General features: G+C 41.1%; 2 protein-coding genes across 2 annotated transcripts; one reads left to right on the top strand and one right to left on the bottom strand.

Moving 5' to 3' along the window:
• Positions 1–156: 156 nt before the first annotated feature.
• Positions 157–11,648, top strand: LOC141445143 (ubiquitin carboxyl-terminal hydrolase 16/45-like). The gene is given in 8 exon segments (XM_074110926.1): positions 157–294; positions 471–1,318; positions 3,936–4,059; positions 4,792–4,942; positions 6,556–6,703; positions 7,700–7,798; positions 8,185–8,862; positions 8,865–11,648. Coding segments are annotated over 7 exon segments (2,907 nt in total). The 5' UTR covers positions 157–294; positions 471–498; the 3' UTR covers positions 9,752–11,648.
• Positions 11,649–13,469: 1,821 nt separating this feature from the next.
• LOC141445144 (recQ-mediated genome instability protein 1-like) lies at positions 13,470–19,738 on the bottom strand. Its single transcript, XM_074110927.1, has 7 exons — positions 19,533–19,738; positions 19,246–19,442; positions 18,461–18,557; positions 17,265–17,377; positions 15,702–15,842; positions 14,303–15,012; positions 13,470–13,616 (listed from the first exon to the last, which is right to left on the bottom strand). The coding sequence occupies exons 1-7, from the start codon at positions 19,613–19,615 to the stop codon at positions 13,476–13,478; spliced, it is 1,482 nt and encodes a 493-aa protein (XP_073967028.1). The 5' UTR covers positions 19,616–19,738; the 3' UTR covers positions 13,470–13,475.
• Positions 19,739–20,144: the final 406 nt, after the last annotated feature.

Raw genomic sequence — 20,144 nt, 5'->3', positions numbered from 1 at the left:
CCGATCTAATTGGATTTAGGGCTTTAATCTATGTTAAAAATAAGGTTCGCAAAAAGACACTTTAAAAACTTCTGATTAGACTAAAACGGTCTTATTTACACCAAAATTTAAAATTTTAAAGTTGAATTGCTTCCCCTTAATTCAACTTTTGTACAGTTGTATTGTATTATGTTGGTGACATTGCTAAGATGTCTGACGGTCGTGGTTTACTTTTCTTTTGACGAAATTGAGAAAAATCGGAACTTGACTGGAGTTTCGACGCAATAAGTCTTAAATCTTTCTTCGCATGTAACTGTAAGTGTTAGACAAATGTATTAAATAAAGATTTGGCATCAGTGCGAACCTATAAATGAACTTTGAGGACGATTGTGCGCTGTCACGCGTGCAATGGCTATCGACACAGATTTGTCATTTTTCTCTTTTTATATCCATCCGGATATTCTATAAACGTATCTGGTTACGTGTTGCAGGCAGTCTCCTGACCTAGTTAACGCGAAAATGGTCAAGAAAAAGAGGCAAAGTGATCCTGGGGAAAATGGGGACGAATCTACGGAATCCTGCGACGAAAACGTCAAGTCCGCATGTCCTCACGTCGCGAAAGCTGTGGACCTGACGAGGCTCAAGAAGTCCCTGAAGGTCGGGGGCTTCGAGAAGGAATGCTCCGAATGTCTGAAGAGTACTAAAACTGAGGTGTCTGACCCAGATTTCGTGGAGGATCTTTCGCTGTGGATGTGTTTACGATGTGGAACACAGCTCTGCGGGCGCGCGAGGAACCAGCACGCTCTGAACCACTTCAACCGTCCCCACTCGGACTCGCACGCGCTCACCGCCAATACCACCACCTGGGCAATATACTGCTACAATTGCAATGATGAAGTAACAGCCACTAGCTCCAAAAAACTTCATGAGTGCATTGAGTACCTTAAGAAACAAGCTGTTTCCGGCAGCGCCAATAAATCCTTACCTCCAATTGAGCTTCCCCCACCTCAAGAGACAATATTAAAGATAGATTACTTTAAAGGCAAAGACAAAGCTACGGGTTATAACGGTCAGAGGGTAAGAGGCCTGTCTAATTTAGGGAACACTTGTTTTTTCAACTCTGTTATGCAGTGCCTAGTGCAAACCCCGTATTTGCTGCCAGTGCTGCGAGAGATGTCCACGACGGGTGAACAGTTCACTCTGCCAGGTGGCCAGCTGAAGATGAAGCTTGATGGAGAGGAAATGAAGGAAGTGGAGCTACCCCCTATTACTGGCCAGTTATCAGAATGGGGACCTTTGACTCGCACTTTGGCTGAGACTTTAGCTGACTTGCAAACAGGTATGTTATTCCATGACCATTCTAATTTACATATTATTTTAGTTAATACAAGAAACAAGAAAAAGCAAGTAGGTATTATTAGATGCTTTGTTTCAAAGCATACAAATTCTAATTAGAAGAAAAATATAGGTATAAAAAAGGGTCTATTCCCATTGTTTCAATTATTACTTCCATTAATTGAGCTTATTGGAATTTCTTGCTGCTAACCTAACCTAAGCAGTACCAGTATGTTTCTTATTTGTACTGAAGATTGTCAGGTTCTTGGTAGTGAATGTGTTAGTGAAACTAATACATATGAATAGACTTAAAATAAAAGATCCCTTATAAATAGAATGATAACAAAAATCCAATAAGGATCATTGTTAAAAATAGCAGCAAGTCCTAGACAAGTTTATGTTATTGAAATAATGACCATTGTTTGATTTCTAAATCTGCAGTTCATGGAAACTGCTGGTAGAGGAGGCAATGTAATCTGATACAAAGTATAATTAGCCGAGTAATGACCTACTTTGTGTAATTACTTTGTCTTAAACACCCATATGCATGCATACATAATCGCATGGAGTTAGTATGTGCACTATCTACTGATGTTACTGAAGGTTGTCTGGCTGAGTCAATATACTAGCTTTTGTATATTTTTTATATACTTTATAATTTTTCTAAATATAAATAACAAGTTCAGTATGATGATAAACAGGCATCAGAATTCAGGCAGCACAACTTAACTTGACAGGTAGGGAGTTCTTTGATTGATGAACTGCTTTTGTCATATACATGCTAATGATTGCCCCTAGCTTTGTTTACAATTGTGTATATTTTGAAGCATAATTCGAGAAGTTTACACAAAGTAATTTTAAATGATCCCTAGGCAAAGAAAGAGAGATGAAGAAGAGAATTGAGTCAACTATTATTTTGTTTCATTTTTATATGTGACAGTAACTATTTTTTTACAAACAAAACTTGGAGCAATACACACACACACACACACACACACACACACAAACATCACGCCTGTATTCCCAAATAGGGTAGGCAGAGCACACTAAATGTTACTGCTTCGGACCCACTTTTAGCAATTTTAGGTTTTAAGTTTGACAAAAACGGTACAATAGTGACAGGTTGCTAGCCTGTCGCCTATGGTGTACCTTAACCTATATCCTTGGTCGCCTCTTACAACATTGACGTAAGAAATGGAGAGGTGTAATTCAAACCTAACACCACATGGGAAATAACTATTATAATGTAAAAAACTTTGATAATCGAGTTTGATATCAAAATCCTCTTACCTGTCTTTAATATTTGCCCCTCAAATTCTAATGGGATCCACTTTTGTTGTAACTGTCACATTTTTAATGTAAATTGCTGGAACAATGCAACAAGTTCATGATGTAAAATTTTAATTCTCTTTATCTGTTTTCTAAGAATTACTTTTTTGTAGAAGCTATGTTAAAGAATTAGTAAATGTGATTCACAAGAAGAAGGAATCACGAAATTATAGCATTTTAGAAGTAATGGGGTCTGCACTTCTACTGTCTTTAAACTGCTATCCTTTTTTCTGGTCTCATATATAATTGACAATAGTAATTTCAAGGTTTTTTTCCTCTGATATTTTAACGAGGCTTTAGCACACCAAATGTGACTATGTCAGCCTCATGGAGAGCCTCAGATATATACACCACACTACAGACAGATATTACATTCTGCCTTGCACTGAAACCACGTCTCTGGATGCAAAGGCCAAGGCCGTCCAATGAATCTGTAAATTTGCGTCGCTTCTTCTGAAAGCGGTTGACTGATTTCAAGGTTATAATGATACATATTTAAAGAACGTCATTGACCTGAATGATAAAAGTATACAGTTACCTAAGAGATAACAGTATTTACCTACTCTAACCTTTTTGTGTTGCTAATTGTTCTTATAAAGACTAAGATAAAAAATAGCAGTTGCAAAAGTATCAACCATCATTGTTTATAGTTAAGTACCTACAGATATGTACTTTCAAGTTTTGCTGAAGTTTGTGAGAAAAAATAATTTATGACCTTTCCTTTATGAGGAATAATAAATAATCCTTTGAGGATAGTTTAAAAAAATTGTGACCTGGCATAGGGTAACATACTACTTGACTTGAGTGATTATCATTTGGAGTTTCATACATTATTCAATTTTAAGGACTGGTCAGTAAGGCTATGTCATACTGATCTTCAGGCTCTAATGCCACAAAGATTGCAAGCTTTACAATTCCACATGTCTTCATGTATGAGAAAGACATTATTCTAGCAATTGTAATTTATGTGGTACCATCAGCCAAATAAGTGGTCTATCAATTTTTAATCAACTTCCTATCAAATGAATATGTCGCTAAAGTCGAATTTTCAAGTTGACAGACATGTCTATTGGCATTATTGGTTTGTGACATGCAATGCAAACGATTATCAAGTTTAAGGTGGTAGACCACATATTTGGCTGATGGTACAGTGGGCTGGTCAGCAAACGTTTTCATTACTTTTACATGAGTGGATAGGATCACGGATCTAGTCATGGGTAATCTCGCTCGATTCCTAGTGATCTGATTCACTAGAGTCAGCTCCGGGTTTAATGTTGTGTTGTGCGGTGCAGGCGAGGGCGGTGTGTACAACCCACGCAAGCTGCTGTCAGCGCTCGTCAACAAGCTGCCGCAGTTCGGCGGCGGCGACCAACACGACGCGCACGAGCTGCTCAGACACCTGCTTGAGGCTGTCAGGTAACCGGCACATTGGATCACATTTCTTTATAAATAAACTAGCCCCGCTTCACACGGCCACAATTTAAAAAAAAAGGTTATTCAACACCATTTACAGCTTCATTTCCCAAAGACAATATCCACGCGAAGCCGGAGCACTTTTTTGAATTCGTAATGTCTTTTGAATAGAATATCGTCACTACTTTGAAAAAATCTCGTATCTAAAATCAATATGTCAACAAAATTGAACCTTGATGTAATGTCTATAAAGTTCACTCAGAAAAATTATCTATTTTGAGCTACGAGTTTTTTTTAAAGTAGTGACGATATTCGATTTGAATCCCACTATCTCATCCCATTAATATAATAAATGCGAAAGTTTGTAAGTCTGTTTGTTTGTTTGTTACTTCATCCCGTCTAAACTGCTGAATTTGGTATACAGATAGTTTGAGTCCCGAGGAAGTACATAGGATAGTTTTTATCCAGGAAAATTGCATAGTTCCCGCGGGATAGTGAAAACCGAATTCTACGCAGACGGAGTCGCGGATAACGGCTAGTAATTCATAAAGTAATCTACAGGTATTGAAACAGTTTCGAATATGCAATGATTGATTTGGATAAGGATTGATAGAAAGCAGTTTGCGTCGCAGCACCGCGACGCAACCCCCCACGGAGGGGTAGGCAGTACCTAACCTGCTGACTACTCAATGCACACCATAGTATCATCCTCCAAGTCTTTTTTCCTTTTCCCAGGTCAGAAGACCTTAGACGCTACCAGTCGGTGATCCTCAACAGCCTCGGTATGAACTCCAAGGTTGACCCGTCTAAGGTGGACGGTGAGATCAAGCAGAAGGTCAAGTTCTACGGCCAACAGGCTTCCGATACCATGCTTAGGCCTGAGCAGGTTTGTACCAGTGTATGTTCACCAATTAGTAATTTCTATAGGTTTGGGTTGTATGCAATCTTGTACAAGATTTTTTTATCTGCTCTGGATACTGATTGAGCTGCTTGAGTTTGAAGCTTGCATTTGATGACCACTATATCGTCACTAACGCACCCAGTGGCCCAAAACGAGAGACGCACTGTTTTTGATTGATTGTTTGATAAAACTTTATATTCACCATAATAAAGTATAAATCGTACTAATAAAGTAAAGATTAACTTAATACGGTTAGCTAAAACTTAAAGACAAAAATAAAGACAAAATCTTAAAATATGTGCTTAACTAAACTAAACAGTGGATACAATGTTCTATGGGGAAAAAGGCGCTGATGGTGATTTTCCACCGGCGAGGCGAGACGAGAATTGAAATTTGTATGCGCCCGCGGCGGTTCACGGCGGCACGCGGCGGGCGCGCGAGAATGCATACAAATTGCCGGTGGAAAATCACCTTGACTCTGCATAAACCTGTGGATAAACGCAGCGCAGATATTCAATTTCAATAGATAGGTACTCGTAGATTACTTTCGAACCTCTTCTTTTCTGCTTTTTTTTTTCGATGTGTTTTGTAAACCCTTCATGTTAGGAGCAACGCGACTCGGCGGCTGCAATACGTGCTCTCTTGCAGTACACAAGGGCGTTTTAAATCCATTCGCGTGTGCATTGCAGTCGCGTTGCTCCTAACAGGAAGTTACCGTTCGCGTTGCTCCTGACAGGAAGTTACCGTTCACGTTGCTCCTGACAGGAAGTTACCGTTCGCGTTGCTCCTGACAAGAAGTTACCGTTCGCGTTGCTCCTGACAGGAAGTTACCGTTCGCGTTGCTCCTGACAGGAAGTTACCGTTCGCGTTGCTCCTGACAGGAAGTTACCGTTCGCGTTGCTCCTGACAGGAAGTTACCGTTCGCGTTGCTCCTGACAGGAAGTTACCGTTCGCGTTGCTCCTGACAGGAAGTTACCGTTCGCGTTGCTCCTGACAGGAAGTTACCGTTCGCGTTGCTCCTGACAGGAAGTTACCGTTCGCGTTGCTCCTGACAGGAAGTTACCGTTCGCGTTGCTCCTGACAGGAAGTTACCGTTCGCGTTGCGACAAGAAGTTACCGTTCGCGTTGCTCCTGACAGGAAGTTACCGTTCGCGTTGCTCCTGACAGGAAGTTACCGTTCGCGTTGCTCCTGACAGGAAGTTACCGTTCGCGTTGCTCCTGACAGGAAGTTACCGTTCGCGTTGCTCCTGACAGGAAGTTAAGTTACGCGTTATCCAGCACAATATCATTTATGTAATATGAGCGAGTCTCACGGTAGTTTCGCGTAAATGAACTGAAACCATTACTTTGATCACCTGCAAATTCTTTTAGTTTAACTGTTTCAGTTCATTATTGATATGGACCTCCGCAAAGTAATGCCTGATTCAACAATTCCCTTCTGGTGTTGCAGGTGTCCACGGGCGACGGTAATCGCTTACCATCAGGCGAACCGCCTGCTCGTTTCCCCCATATTTTTTTTAAAGTAGTTTCATGTTTTGATTTTGTTTTTTGTTCTCTTGTCTTCATTGTACTTGTTTCAAAAGTTTGCCGTGTCACAGGTGTTTCGCGGCTTCCTGGTGTCCACGCTGGAGTGCCAGGAGTGTTTCCACCAGTCGGACCGCGCCGAGTACTTCCTGGACCTGTCGCTGCCCGTGGCCGCGTCCCGCCCGCAGCCCCCCGCCGTCGTCCGCAGGAAAACACCCAACGGTAGGACTTGTGCTTGGTTCGTTTTGTGTGATGAATTGATTCGTTGTTGTAGAGTAAAAGTTCATTCCTCAGTCCCAAACTAAAGCTGAACTTGTATTATGGATAAGGCTGTGTTTCGACCAGAGATGTGCGAGGTGTGTTCCGAGAAATGTGTTTTTCATGAACCGATGGAAACGCTTCATTTATCTATCTTCGCACAGCACATCTTTGGTGGGAACAGTTGAGCGGAGCGAGGCGAGGTAAATGAAGACTAGTACGCTACTTTGAAAAAATCTCTTATCTCAAATCAACACGTCAACAAAATTAACTCTTAAAATTATGTTCGTAAAGTTTACTCATAAAAATAGAGACCTCAATAAAGTAGTAGACATATTTGTGGCCGTATATCTTATCTGACTATAGTCGACTGCTTAAATTTTTGTGTGCATCATACAAGCAGCTGCCCTTACCGTGTTTCGAACGATAGCTGGAGGGCCCAGCTTTATGGACATGGTTACTAACCACCAGACTATCCGGCCGTAAAAGATCCCGTTATTTAGATAGTTTGTTTGAAATCGAGCATACAACCCAGCACATGAAGTCCAATACAGTACAACAAGTACAATAGCTAAAATTTTCACATTGCCCAACTATAAAAAGCTAATTCTCCAAAATGAAATACTTAGATAATAAAATAAAATAAAAAACTAATTTTTCCAACTAATAAATGATACTGAATCGTGATTCTGTTGCGATTGGAGATTTTGATAATCACGCACTCGGATATCAAGTTTTATGTGCATATTGTAGACGAAATGTGAGAGCCAGCTCATGGCATCAACTCGAGCCGAAAGTTTGATATCCAATGTGTTTGCTATTTAAACTCCCCTTGTGCGTGCCGATTTCGTCCATGTCCGATAACAATTGTTTTAAAGCTTGGTGTCCCGTCATAAACAATTAATGTCGCATTGTGTGTGGTAAATAATATAGAAAATTGACGAAATAACATATTTTCAGAGGAGAATATGTACAATACACAAGAAGACAATAAACCGTCGAAGCATCAGCTTAAAAAGGAGCGGATTGCTGCGAGAAAAGCGGCGCGCAAGAACAAAGGTGCTGCTCGCATGGCTTACTATCGCTTCACATGCAGCTGTATTAAACAATACGAGTCCCGCGAAAATATTCCATTGATTTACATATCTGAATTCTGCTCTGAAAACATTCTGTTGCATTAAAACCCTTGTAAGAATGGAGAGATCTGATTGTGGATGTGGTTCTAAGAGTGGCCTAAATAATATAATAGCTTTGTTGCGGACATCATTATTGGTATCCGTATGTATAGTAAGATTCATCCATTCTTCTGGCACCTTGTAAATTTTTAGCTGTTCAGTTTTTCTGTTAATATAACTTATAAAGAGACAAAATCTGCAGTCATGCAGCTTAAGCTCAAGTATACTTAATCTTCAACATTATTGACACAATCCTATATCTATTTCTAGGTAATTCCACGTCAAAAGACGACACGACGCCTGAAGCGAACGGTCCGAAGAAGGAAGACGGTAAGTCTTCCTCAGAGCAGTCAGACGCTGATGTCGAAGACAACTTGGAGGATGTCCCGCGAAGAGCAGATACCCACAGCGCTTCCGTAGGCACCCAAGCCATAGCACACACGGCTGCCAACTTCGCTCACTACCACATGGAGTCAGGGTATAACTCTGAGAAGGTCATCAGCTCCGACTCCATCCGCACCAGTCCCGTCCACCTCGTAGAGAAAGACGCCCCCGAAAACGGGAAAGTGGAGTACGTCGACTCGTCCACGTCGACCACGACCGTTCCTCTCGAATACAAGCCCCTCGTACCCTTCGAGAACCTTTCGAATCCGGACTCCGGCGTGGCCAGCCCGGAGGCCACCAAACACAACTCTACCGAGACGGTCGATCATGTGGATTCTCCCACAGATAACAAGGAGCTTGGAAGCCCGAGCTCGCTGTCGAGCGAGATCAATCTGGAGCTGACGGAGGCGCCGGCGCCGGCGGAGCCCGAGAGGCCCGTGTCGCGCATCGCCTTCGCCCCCGAGTACTCCAACAAGGTGGTCTCGCGCGGCATCAGCGTGGCCGGCTCCCGCCAGCTGCTGGAGCACAGCGGCGACAGCAGCTACGAGTCGCCCCCGACCGGCAGCCCGAGGACCTCGCCAACCACGTCCAAGTCGCCAACAAACTCGACAAGCTCAAACTTGACATGGAGGAGAAGACTCTGAGCGCGCCCCCCGCGCCGCCCGCGCTGCCCGCGCCGCCGCCCTCGCGCCCCACGCTGGGCGGCGCCGACGACAAGGTGCTGCTGGACTTCCTGTCGTACTCGCGCGGCGGCCAGCGGCACGTGAGCGACGAGGACGAGTGCAGCGTAGCCTCCTGCCTCAGCCAGTTCACCGCGCTCGAGCTGCTCACCGGCAACAACAAGGTCGGCTGCGACACCTGCTCCAAGCGCGAGGGGAACGACCAGGACGGGAAGGTGCGGACGGTCTACACCAACGCGACCAAGCGGTTCCTGGTCGCGAGCGCGCCGGCCGTGCTCATCCTGCACCTGAAGCGGTTCCAGCTGGGCCCGCGCTGCATGTTCCGCAAGATGTCCAAGCACGTGGAGTTCCCGGCCGCGCTGGACCTGGCGCCGTTCTGCGCGCTGGACAAGATGCGCCGCGCCGGCGCGCGTCACGACCAGCTCTTGTACGCGCTGTACGGCGTCGTGGAGCACTCGGGCGGCATGCACGGCGGACACTACGTCGCCTACGTCAAGGTGCGCGCGCCGCTGCGCCGCGACCACCCGCGCTGGGGGTTCCTGCCCAAGAGCGCCAACGTGGCGCCGCCCGCGCCCGCGCCCGCGCCCGCCGCCGGCGACGGCGACCCCGGCTCCGAGTCGGACCTGTCGGGCTACGAGTCCGGCGACGGCGTGACCGCGGACCCGCCCGCCGGCAAGTGGTACTACGTGTCCGACAGCATGGTGTCCGAGATCAGCGAGGAAAAGGTGCTCCGCGCGCAGGCCTACCTACTGTTCTACGAGAGGATCCTATAAGGGTTTCGAGAGTAGACGTATCCCTGGTGGCCTAAGTTTCGGTGTCGACGGCCGGGGCTCGGGTCGTCGAGCTGTAAATAGCTTCTTGATCGGCTTTCCCTTTCCGAGCGCTGTCCTGCGACCGGTCTTAGATCTCGTGGATGGCTGTCCGGTTGTTAGTGGTCGGTGTTCGGAAGCGCTTCGCTCCCTCCCGAGCGCCGACGACCATCGCCCGCCCGAAACGTTTAACGAACGGCTCCGTACCTCGGAGCCACCCTCCTAGTGACGATATTTTGTAATTTTTACGGCTCTACGCCCCATATTACTATGTACACTATTTAGTCGCGTACGAGCAGTGCCGAGGAATAACGTTGTAGGTGCGATCGTTTATGTATTTAAGGAATTGATAAGAATGAATTACGGTATTGTATGGTGCATTTACGGTGTTATTCGTCGAAGCTGTTATATAAATAAATAGTTACACGCATAAGACGTATTATTTTAAGTCGTCTTTGATTTACTATATTTTAATCTCTACATTTTCTTTCTCCCGAGGTGGACGGTTCTCAGTAAGAGTTAAGTGTTACGCGAGACTACCATACGTATTGATTATTCAATTTTTAACCTATTTATTCATTATTTCTTACCTATGTTTTTTTAACTTGCTATTGTGATCCCGTTACCTTGGGGAGTCGTAAAACGGACTCTAATAACGTGTGAATAAAGAATATAATTCAACAGGCACCAGTCTTCCATTGCCGTGTCAGTGTCTGAAGTTGGTTAGTTTGCCTAAATTGGCACATTTTATCAGCAACTTGAGTAGTCAGGATACGCAGGAACGCCATTTATGATAATGAAACTAGCTTAGTTATTTATTGTATTGTGATGTCAAATAACAATTTTATTTCTAAGTTATTCACGCTGTCTCGCAGCCCTCAAAACTAATCATCAGTATACCATAGAACATTATAATAAGTCCACAAGCTTCTGGGAGCAGTGCGGTACGATTTAGTTTCAGTTCAATTGTGATATAAAATTTAATTGATGGGAAATAAAATTGAATTGAATTGATACATTCTGTCGAAATACACTATGGTGCACTAAGCTACTTATTCGTCGTTAAAACTTAACTCATCATATCCCAGTGTTTACAATTAATTTTCTCGACGTGCGTTCGCCAACGCATAAAACTTATATATAGTCAAGGCATTAAATATGTAAGTATTTCGCTAAGGCTACTAAAAAGCAAAAAGCTGGTTTAGCTAACACACCTTCGCAAATGAAGAGTTTGCAGAACTGTTGTCCGCATCAAAAATGTAGGTAGAAAAACTAGTGCTGGCTATTTTCAAACTCTTAATTTACCAAGCTGTAAGAACTCTGAATAGTTTAGTCGTATAATACCAATAATAACTTGAGCCATATCTTGATTCCTCAAATCACTGAAACATGTTTATTGCATTCGAATATGGTGAAAATTAAATCGTCACAAATCATGAGTTCTGATCAGAATGTATAACGCTAATTTGAATCGTTCACTCCAGATCTTGAAGAATAATTATTTATTGATTCAAACTTGGTCGATCGTAAAATGACCCTAAATAGACGCTTATGCATATTTATAGCGCAATTTAGGTTATGTAGTTCCTGTTAACAGAACTAGATGGCACCGTCCTGTTTTCGGTCAATTTACTATCTGCGCTAGGTTTAACGGCATACAAAAAATTCAGGTAAACTTTCAATTGCAAAGAGCAACGCTTGTCTGTGGCTGTTTTTCAACATTTGCATTTGTCAGGACAGTCGTCCTGTATTGTTGGTTAGACTATGTTGATTTATATTATTTGATAAATTTTGTATATTGAACTCAACATATTATTGCGTTAACTGGTGTATTAAAATAAAATATGATTTTAAAACGTAAGCTCTGTTTTCTTTATTTCGTTATATATTTACAGAAGTGAAGACTAGTAAAATGGCCATTCGGCTCAGGCCTGAAATATCCGTTTTCCTAAAATGTATTTTTCGCAAAATGTCTGCTTTTCAGAATGTCAACACGTCTTTTGCATAATGTCAGCTTCTCAAAATGTCAGCTATTTAAAATTGCCTGTCTCCAAAAATGACAGTTTTTGTATAATGTTCGCTTTTCAGAAAGTGCTCATTCTCAAAATGTCTGCAACCTCACAATAACCGCCTACTTATAACGTTCTTTCTGTAAAAAAGGTTGCGTGGAAGAGATCGCTCTTAAGCGATAAGGCCGCCTATTGCTCACCTTCATCTGTTTTCTGTATCGCTTACTATGTCTGGTGTACAATAAAGAGTCTTTGTATTGTATTGTATTGTATTGTTGGCATTCCAGAAAACTCTTATTCCGAAAATGTCTCCAATCATGGTCTTCAAATTTCATCTAAATCGGTTCAGCGGTTTAGCCGTGAAAGAGTAACAGACAGACAGACTGAGTTACTTTCGCATTTATTAGCATTGATTTTAGTAAAAAACTAAACTACGAAAATCCCTTCGTTCGGGTACGAAACCGGTTGAGAACGAAAAATATTTTGTTCTAAAGCAGTAATTTTATATTAGGTATAGTAATATGTTATCAAAGAGTAAGTATGCAAGCAATTAAACCTAAAGGACTTAAATGTGTATTGTTTTACTTGTGTTATTTTTACTACTACTACGTGATAAGTTTTTAGATGTAAGATTTCTTATGTTATGTAATGAACCTGGCTGACACACTGGATACCTCTGGATTCCTACAAGTACCTATCACCCAAGCAAAGGAAGAGCGGGACGTCCTAACACAGGCTCTGTAAGCCTAAAGGGAGGTCCCGGAAACTGTCATTTATAAACCTACTTGTAAAAGGAAATAAAATATTTTATTTATTTAATTAAACCTTTTAACTTTAGAACATTGATTTGAAAATAAAGCAGACATTATGGGAAAACAAACATAACAAGACTATAGCCTATTTAAAAAAGTGAACATAACGGGAAAGCAGAAATTATGGTAATGCTAATATTATAGGAATGTAAACATTATGAATAGACGACTTCCTGAGATTGTACACATTTTAAATAGCAGACATTTTGAGAAAGCTGACAAATAGAAGTGCTAACATTGTGAAAACGCAGACGTTTTGAGAATTGTACATTTTAGGAAAACAGACATTTCAGGCCTGAGCCGGCCATTTCATGCCTGAAACCTAAAACAATAAATTAGAAAAACTATATTTAGTATTTTAGCATTAAAAACAAGGTTAACAAGCTTTTTAACCGGTATTAATACTTTTAAAATATAATGAAATTAGTAACAATTAAATAAATGTGAAAAACACCGGTGTATATAAAAAAAAGATTATCAGCAAAAAGTCACGTCAAGTTTGTTTACCTTATTTATATTGCTACAAAGAACGAAGTGTGCCCATATATGTACTCTGTACTTACTGTATAACCAAGAATAACTACCCTGACTTTCAAATGCTGCAAAATCATCAAGCTTATTAAAAATGCGAATTTTTAACCATCGTCGCCAAGAAAAAGCTGCCGCAACCAATCGAATTTAACTCTAATTTCAAAATAACCACTGGAGAACTAACAGCATCACTCGTCTATATTTTTCAGATGATGCTCTGAGCATCATTGATAGAATCACTAACAGATCTAGGTTCAATTTATGCCTTATATGTTTTGCAAACCAACGTGTTAACACAAAGTCATAAGTCATGCAAAATCAAACTAAATATGAATGCTACGTCTGTATTCTTTTCCTCAATAGGTCGACGTGGGAGCCGTCGAAAGGTATAAGGCACGTGATCTTGGGCACGTCGAGTATAGTCAGCTCTATTATGCAGTACAGCACCTGAAGTGTATCCTTCGCTTTTTGTAGTGCCTGCAAAAACCAGCAATCAATCAATAAATGAGACAAAAGGCACGAATATTGTTTAACCTTTTAACCGCCATAGTCTGAATTATAAGACAAAAATTATCCAGCTCATTTCGCCGCGGTCTTATAATTAAGACAAAACGTCATATAGTTTCGGTGTAGGTGGCGATACGGATGTATTACCAACCGACAAACCACTCTGTCCACCTGGTTGGGTGGTTGGTATTTTTTTTTCTTAACTGACAAATTGGTTGGTCGGTTATGAATGAAAACGTATTGGCGGTTAAAAGGTTAAAAATCTTGTTCATTGCTGTCATCTCAATACGAGTTTTTTCAAACTAACGGTATATCGAAAAGAAAGGCTCAGTTGCTAAGCGAGCTGTGAAGAGGGCTATGCTCGGGGTTTTTCTACGGGATCAAACTAGAAATGAGGCGAACGATGAAAGAACGAAGAACAGATGGCCGTTTGGGGCAAAAAAGTTCTTGAATGAAGGCCGCGGATTGGCATGCGCAGCGTAGGACGTCTACCAACGAGACAGACGGATGACCTGGTTAAAGCCGCGGGTTCACAGTGGATGCAGGCCACTTCCAACCGAAGCAACCGGAGCTATATGGGGGAGGCCTATGCCCAACAGTGGGCATCCGACGGCTGATATAATGAGCAATAAATCATACAGACATTATGCACTTACCATAACAGCTTTCTGTTTCAGTTCCGGTTTCGTCGCCATTTGCTTCTTGAGCTGATTCATCTCTTGGGGCGTAAATCCGACTAACTTAGAGAGCACGTTATTTGTAAAATCCACATCAATACTGCCCGTGCCGTCTACAATAGTACAGCGCAAACTCCACCCGTCTTTTCCAACAGATAATTTCGACAGCAACTTCATAATTTGACCTTTAACTCTGAACACTCTTCCAGCCTTCTCACTCTCTCTCATATCGTTTATCTGTTTTATATACACGAATGGTTCTGATGACACTGGTACTGGAAACTTAACTTTAGGCGTATTGTAACTCGCGTCAAATTTATTCTCTAATTCTCTTAAATAATCCTCGTCTTCTGCGAATAAGTCATTGTCTTCGGGGTAGTCTTCTACTCTGTTTACTGTGCTTGTGTTATCCATTTTAAGTTTCTTCTCAGTGCTTGTGTGTGTGGTGTCTGTCAGTGATCTTTTGCTTGGGTTAGAGATCTGAGCTTCTATGGCTGCTAGCTGGTCTACGTCGATGTCGTCATCAGCAAAGTTGGCTACTTGGACGCTCGTGACGACGGCCACTGGGCGAGGATCAAAGGAGTCCGTTTGGTGGATAGTTTCGAGGGCCGGCGGCATTTCTGTGTGCGGTAGGGGGATGTCGGTGTTTCTTGGGTGGCTGGCCGTAGCGTTCAGGTCGGAGGCAGTGCCTGGAAGGTACAGCACATTTTTTAAGGGCCTCCGCGCGGTGCGTTCTCACTAGTTCCATTGACAGTAGTATTATAGAACTAGTGAAAACAGCCTCCGCGCGGGCTTGGCTTGACGCGGCGTGCTGTTTCAATAGAGCAGAGACCCGTCTTACGCAACGCTGCTCTATTAGATGCCATGAAAGAGGCACGCCGCGCGTGTTTATAATTACTGTACTGTCAATGAAGCTGTCAGGACAGTAGTAGAGGGGAGATCGCCTTATTTTTAATAAAATCCGCTACTGGTATGTATGTACCTAATAGTACTTAATCGGCTTATCCTGATTAGTGCATGTTTTTTTTTATGTAATATGATTACCGTCGCCCATAGACATCCGCAGCACCGTCAGGACTACAGATGCGTGGCGTAAAGGGGCAAACCATAAATTACGTCACACTAATTTATTCTTAGACTATCCCCTCCTTGTCACACATATTACTATGAAAATCTTAATTCTCGAAAACCCTAAATGTGTGGCGAAAAAATTCAGAGGTGTGAGCCTGAATTAGCACCCTCGATCCTCTGCTTGAGATGCCATATGGCCTGAAGGGACAAACCACTAGGCCAACACGACTCTAAGAATACATAGAACTACATATTTCACTTATCTATATAACTAATTGATTGAGACTTCCAATCCAGCAAGATTTACCTTGGGTCATGGGCAGTCCAAGCTTGGTGGACAGTAGGCCAGCCAAAGAATTTGAGATGGAAATTTCCTGCACTTCTCCTCCGAGCAGTTCTAACGAACTTTCTGCTAGAAGCAGAACGCCGCGACGGCACTCTATTGGTCCTGTAATTTAAACACAAAGATTTTTAATAAGTAATGATTTTTAGGGTTCCGTAGCCAAAATGGCATGTCTGTCTGTCTGTCCGTTCGGGGCTTTGCTCAGGGACTATCAATGCTAGAGCTGTAATTTTGCACGAATATGTATGCAAACTATTCCGACAAAATGGTATAATAAAAATTAAAAAAAATATTTTTCATCACACTTGCTCGTAAACAGTGTCGTAACATGCAGGCTACCTTGGTTGCAACCCCCCAAATAAAACCCTCGACCTTAATGTGCTTGTCATGAAACCCGTGGTCGGTAAATGAGTCATTGCCCGTACTAATTTTCATGCCATGAAGCCCAAGGTCGGTAAATGAGTTTGTTACTGCATGGTGTGCTGCTGCTCCGTGCGCGCGCTGCACACGCACGCCATGCACATGCTGCGGATTGCCAAGAGCGCAATCAGCGGTATCGGCAATTTTTGATAAAATATTAGTTTTTCTTTTACAAATATACAATTTTACTCGCAAATGTGATGAAAAACATTGTATGTCGCAAGAATTACGAACATCGACTCATTCGACTTCGGGCTTCTAATACTCTCGTTCGTAATTCCTTATTTACCGCCCTTAAGACACAATGTACTATTTTTAGTGTATCTCCCATAGACGTAAAGTGGCGGTGATTTTTTTTCTCATTCAACCTTGTAGTGTAGGGTATCGTTGGATAGGTTTTTTAAAATCATTAGGGGTTTGCTAGAACGATTTTTCGATTCAGTGATTTGTTTGCAAAATATTCAACTTTAAAGTGCACATTTTCATTAAAAACGAGCTCCCCCCCTTCTAAAATCTAAACAGTTGGGTAGAAAAATTAGCAAAACCAGGGTGATAGTAAATGTATCTTTAGAAGGAAAATTGCAACGGCTAACATTGCTTGCGAATTATTAGTTGTTTAAAAGTAAATAGCAGCCTAAGGTGTAAATATACCTAAACTTGGAAGATTCTGTACACAATACGAAATCATAAGAAAAATAACTTGATTTCGTAATGGCTACGGAACCCTTATCTTGGGGGTGTCCGACACGCTCTTCGCCGGTTTTTTTTTTGTTAATCGTTGCGGCCACTGGTCGCGGTAGCTAACGACTCTTGCGGACATCTTTGTTATAAATCGCTTCCCGTCTTTTGTCTCTCTTATCTTTCTGATACTTTGATCTTTTAAACTATGCAATGGATTTGAATGCAGTTTTCACCAGCAGTTAGATAATTTATCACGAAAAAATGTAATATATTATTTTTATAACTAGTGTCGCGCCCCGGCTTCGCGTGGGTGTAATTTTCGGAAAAGGTGAAGGTCCTTTGAAAACTTTCTATCCTCTTTTTTATTTCAAAGTTTCATCCATGCAAAGTCAGGGAAGGTTGCTAGTCCTGTTTAAGTTATTGTACCTTTGATAAGAGCTTTACACCCTGGAGTGATATCACAACTGAGATTCCTCATTGGTTTATATTCTATTGCTGATATTTCTTGAACACCATCAGTGAGATATAATTTTATCATTCTGAAACAGATTAATATTTTTTACTAGACACTATATAGATACAGTCAAGGAAACTGAATCATGTACCAGGGTGGAACCATTGCGCTACTAATGTCACATCCCATACATCTGCCAATGAGGGCTATCGCGTATGAATTCGCCGCTAGAGGCGCTAGTGTAGCGTGAGGTCTCCGAAATGTCAAATCTCATAGTTTTTGGGTGAGCTACGCAGGTTTATTTATAATTAGAATAATTTTGTGAATATTTCGCATTACCTGATGCCCTGATTACGGGGCAATGAATGTCTGTGTTTTGAGATAGTTTTGACTTTCGGAAACTTTTGTCCTCCCTTTTTTACTGAACAAAATGGGACTACGCAACACTGTGGTTCGTCGATATTTTTATGGTACGGTTTTAAGGTGTATTAACTATGATTTTAATTTAAACTTTGTTTTCATGCCCGTAATAACAGACTTTGAAAGTCACACTTAAAAACCTCATGCAACAGTGGTGCCATCTAGAAAGACAAAAAACGATAGCCCTCATTGAGATAGAGAAATTGATCATGAAAAGGTTCCACTGTGGTATTTCATTAAATTTTTCTATGAACTGACATAATAAACATCTGCGAATATTTTATGCTTCAAACTAAAAACATGAACACAATTATCATGATTACAAATATGGATGTTGTATTAGGAAGAGGTTGAACCCTACATTTCTTAGTCAAATGTGCAATATATTTTTAGAAATAAACAAACTACCTATCACTCCAGTCACCTCCTGAAGTTTCTACATAATTTAAGTATTATATACCCTATTGCCACATCATCATCATCAGTGTATTTTTTTTTTTTATGTGGCAATAAATGTCTTTTTATTTTATTTATTTTTTATTTATACCAGTTAGAATTAGGACTACTAAGACAAATCAAAATACCAAGCCATAAATTTATTCCATCAAATAATTGAAAAGTATGCTGCAATGGCAATGGGAAGGAAGGGTGCAACGGCAACAGACTAGCAAGGCATAAATAATGGAATTCTAACAAATCAATCAACTACTCAAATTCAGGAAGAAGCTTAATAAAAAAATATATTGACCTGCGATTAGAAATTTTATCTTCAAATTTTGTAGTAGCTTCAACATTCTCGGTGTTTACTTTTTGGAGCTTCATATACTGCTGGTAAGCAGGAGTACCTGAAATAAACACCAAAACTTACAGCTTGTGGTATGGCATGAGTCTAGCACCATGATTCCACTTTTTTTATCAAACAGCTGGCATACAAGCAGGGGGGGCAGGGGGTCTTGCTCGCTAATCCTGCCGTGAAGCAGCAGTGCTTGCACTGTTGTGTTTCGGCGTGGAGAGTAAGACAGCCGGTGAAATTACTGGCACCTGAGGTATCCCATCTTAGGCCTCTAGGTTGGCAACGCATCTGCAATCCCCCTGGTATAGCAGATGTTTATGGGTGGTGGTGATCTTTTACCATCAGGAGACCCACTTGCTCGTTTGCCATCCAGTGGAATAAAAAAAAAAAAAAAAGGGGGGTCACCTGATGGTAAGTGATCACCGCTGCCCATGGACACCTACAGCATTATGGTTAGGACTTAGTTTTATTCTCATATTTTATTTTGATAAAACAACCTTGACATTTCGGCCACATTGCACCATCGAAAAGATGAGATATTTAGTCCCTGAGTGTTTTACAGATTAGCAATAGCATAGATCTAGAATTATACAGTCTATTTATGACCAAGTCAATGTATTTATGGGTCAATTGAGAATGGGCCATAAGTTTACCATATCAGATCTTAATAGTGTTAGTGATTGTACCAAGAAATTAATGAACTGGAAGGAATTTATCAGGAGTTGAATCGATTTTGTTACCTATATCAACAGCAGCATTAATTTGCAATGCAAATCGTCCATTTAGTGTAACTTTCTGCTGAGTCTTGAGATTAGCGGGCAATGACCCCGGACAAATCTCTTTGAGGTCGTTTAGCAACCACTGCTCTCTAGCAAGATTCTGTATTTCTGTTTCACTGTAGTTGTTGCTGGTGTCCTCAGTCAGATACTCGACGCAACTGGAAGAAATGTTATATGCATAAGTAATAACCATATATCTTTAAAATCTTTTTTTTATTTTAATAATGTTGGAAAATTCATTTTCTTACCCGGATAACCATTCATCTTCAACATGCATAAAATGTGATGCTAAAAAATTCCGCACTGAATTAAGAATATTGTTTGGCGACATTTCGCAGCATAAGCTACAACACACAGCATTTATTACTAATTTACTTCACATAATACATATGATAAAATAATTACGCTAAAATAAATTAGCTTCCTCGCTCACTTCCCTCTATTTTCTATTTTATTTACGTTTTTGACGTGTGTAGTGTACATTGACGTAACAATGACGGTTTTCAAATTTTGTTTGAGTCACGATTAAAACCACTGGTAACCTAAATTTATTCGCGAAAAATTCATAATGTCATTGAATAACCGGCTTTAAATTCGACACGGAGCTGCCAGCAATAAAAAATTATACAAATTTGGGAATTAATATCAGACCTTACTTCTACCGCTTTCCTTAAAATCATCTTATTAAGCTATATCACTGGTCACCAAACATTAGCTCTGGCTTATAAAATAAATCACAATATAAGATAAGTATTGTGGAATAAAACTTTCGGAGTATTTTTTCTTTCAAGATTCTATTTGTGAAAGCTTGGTCATTTCATGTCGGGGATGTATAGCAACATTATTTCTGAGTGAACGCA

Source organism: Choristoneura fumiferana, unplaced genomic scaffold (assembly GCF_025370935.1).
Source record: "Choristoneura fumiferana unplaced genomic scaffold, NRCan_CFum_1 Sck3bRy_369;HRSCAF=857_pilon, whole genome shotgun sequence".
Lineage (NCBI taxonomy): Eukaryota > Metazoa > Arthropoda > Insecta > Lepidoptera > Tortricidae > Choristoneura > Choristoneura fumiferana.
The sequence above is the reverse complement of the archived record's forward strand: the minus strand, read 5'-3'. Positions and strand labels throughout refer to the sequence as shown.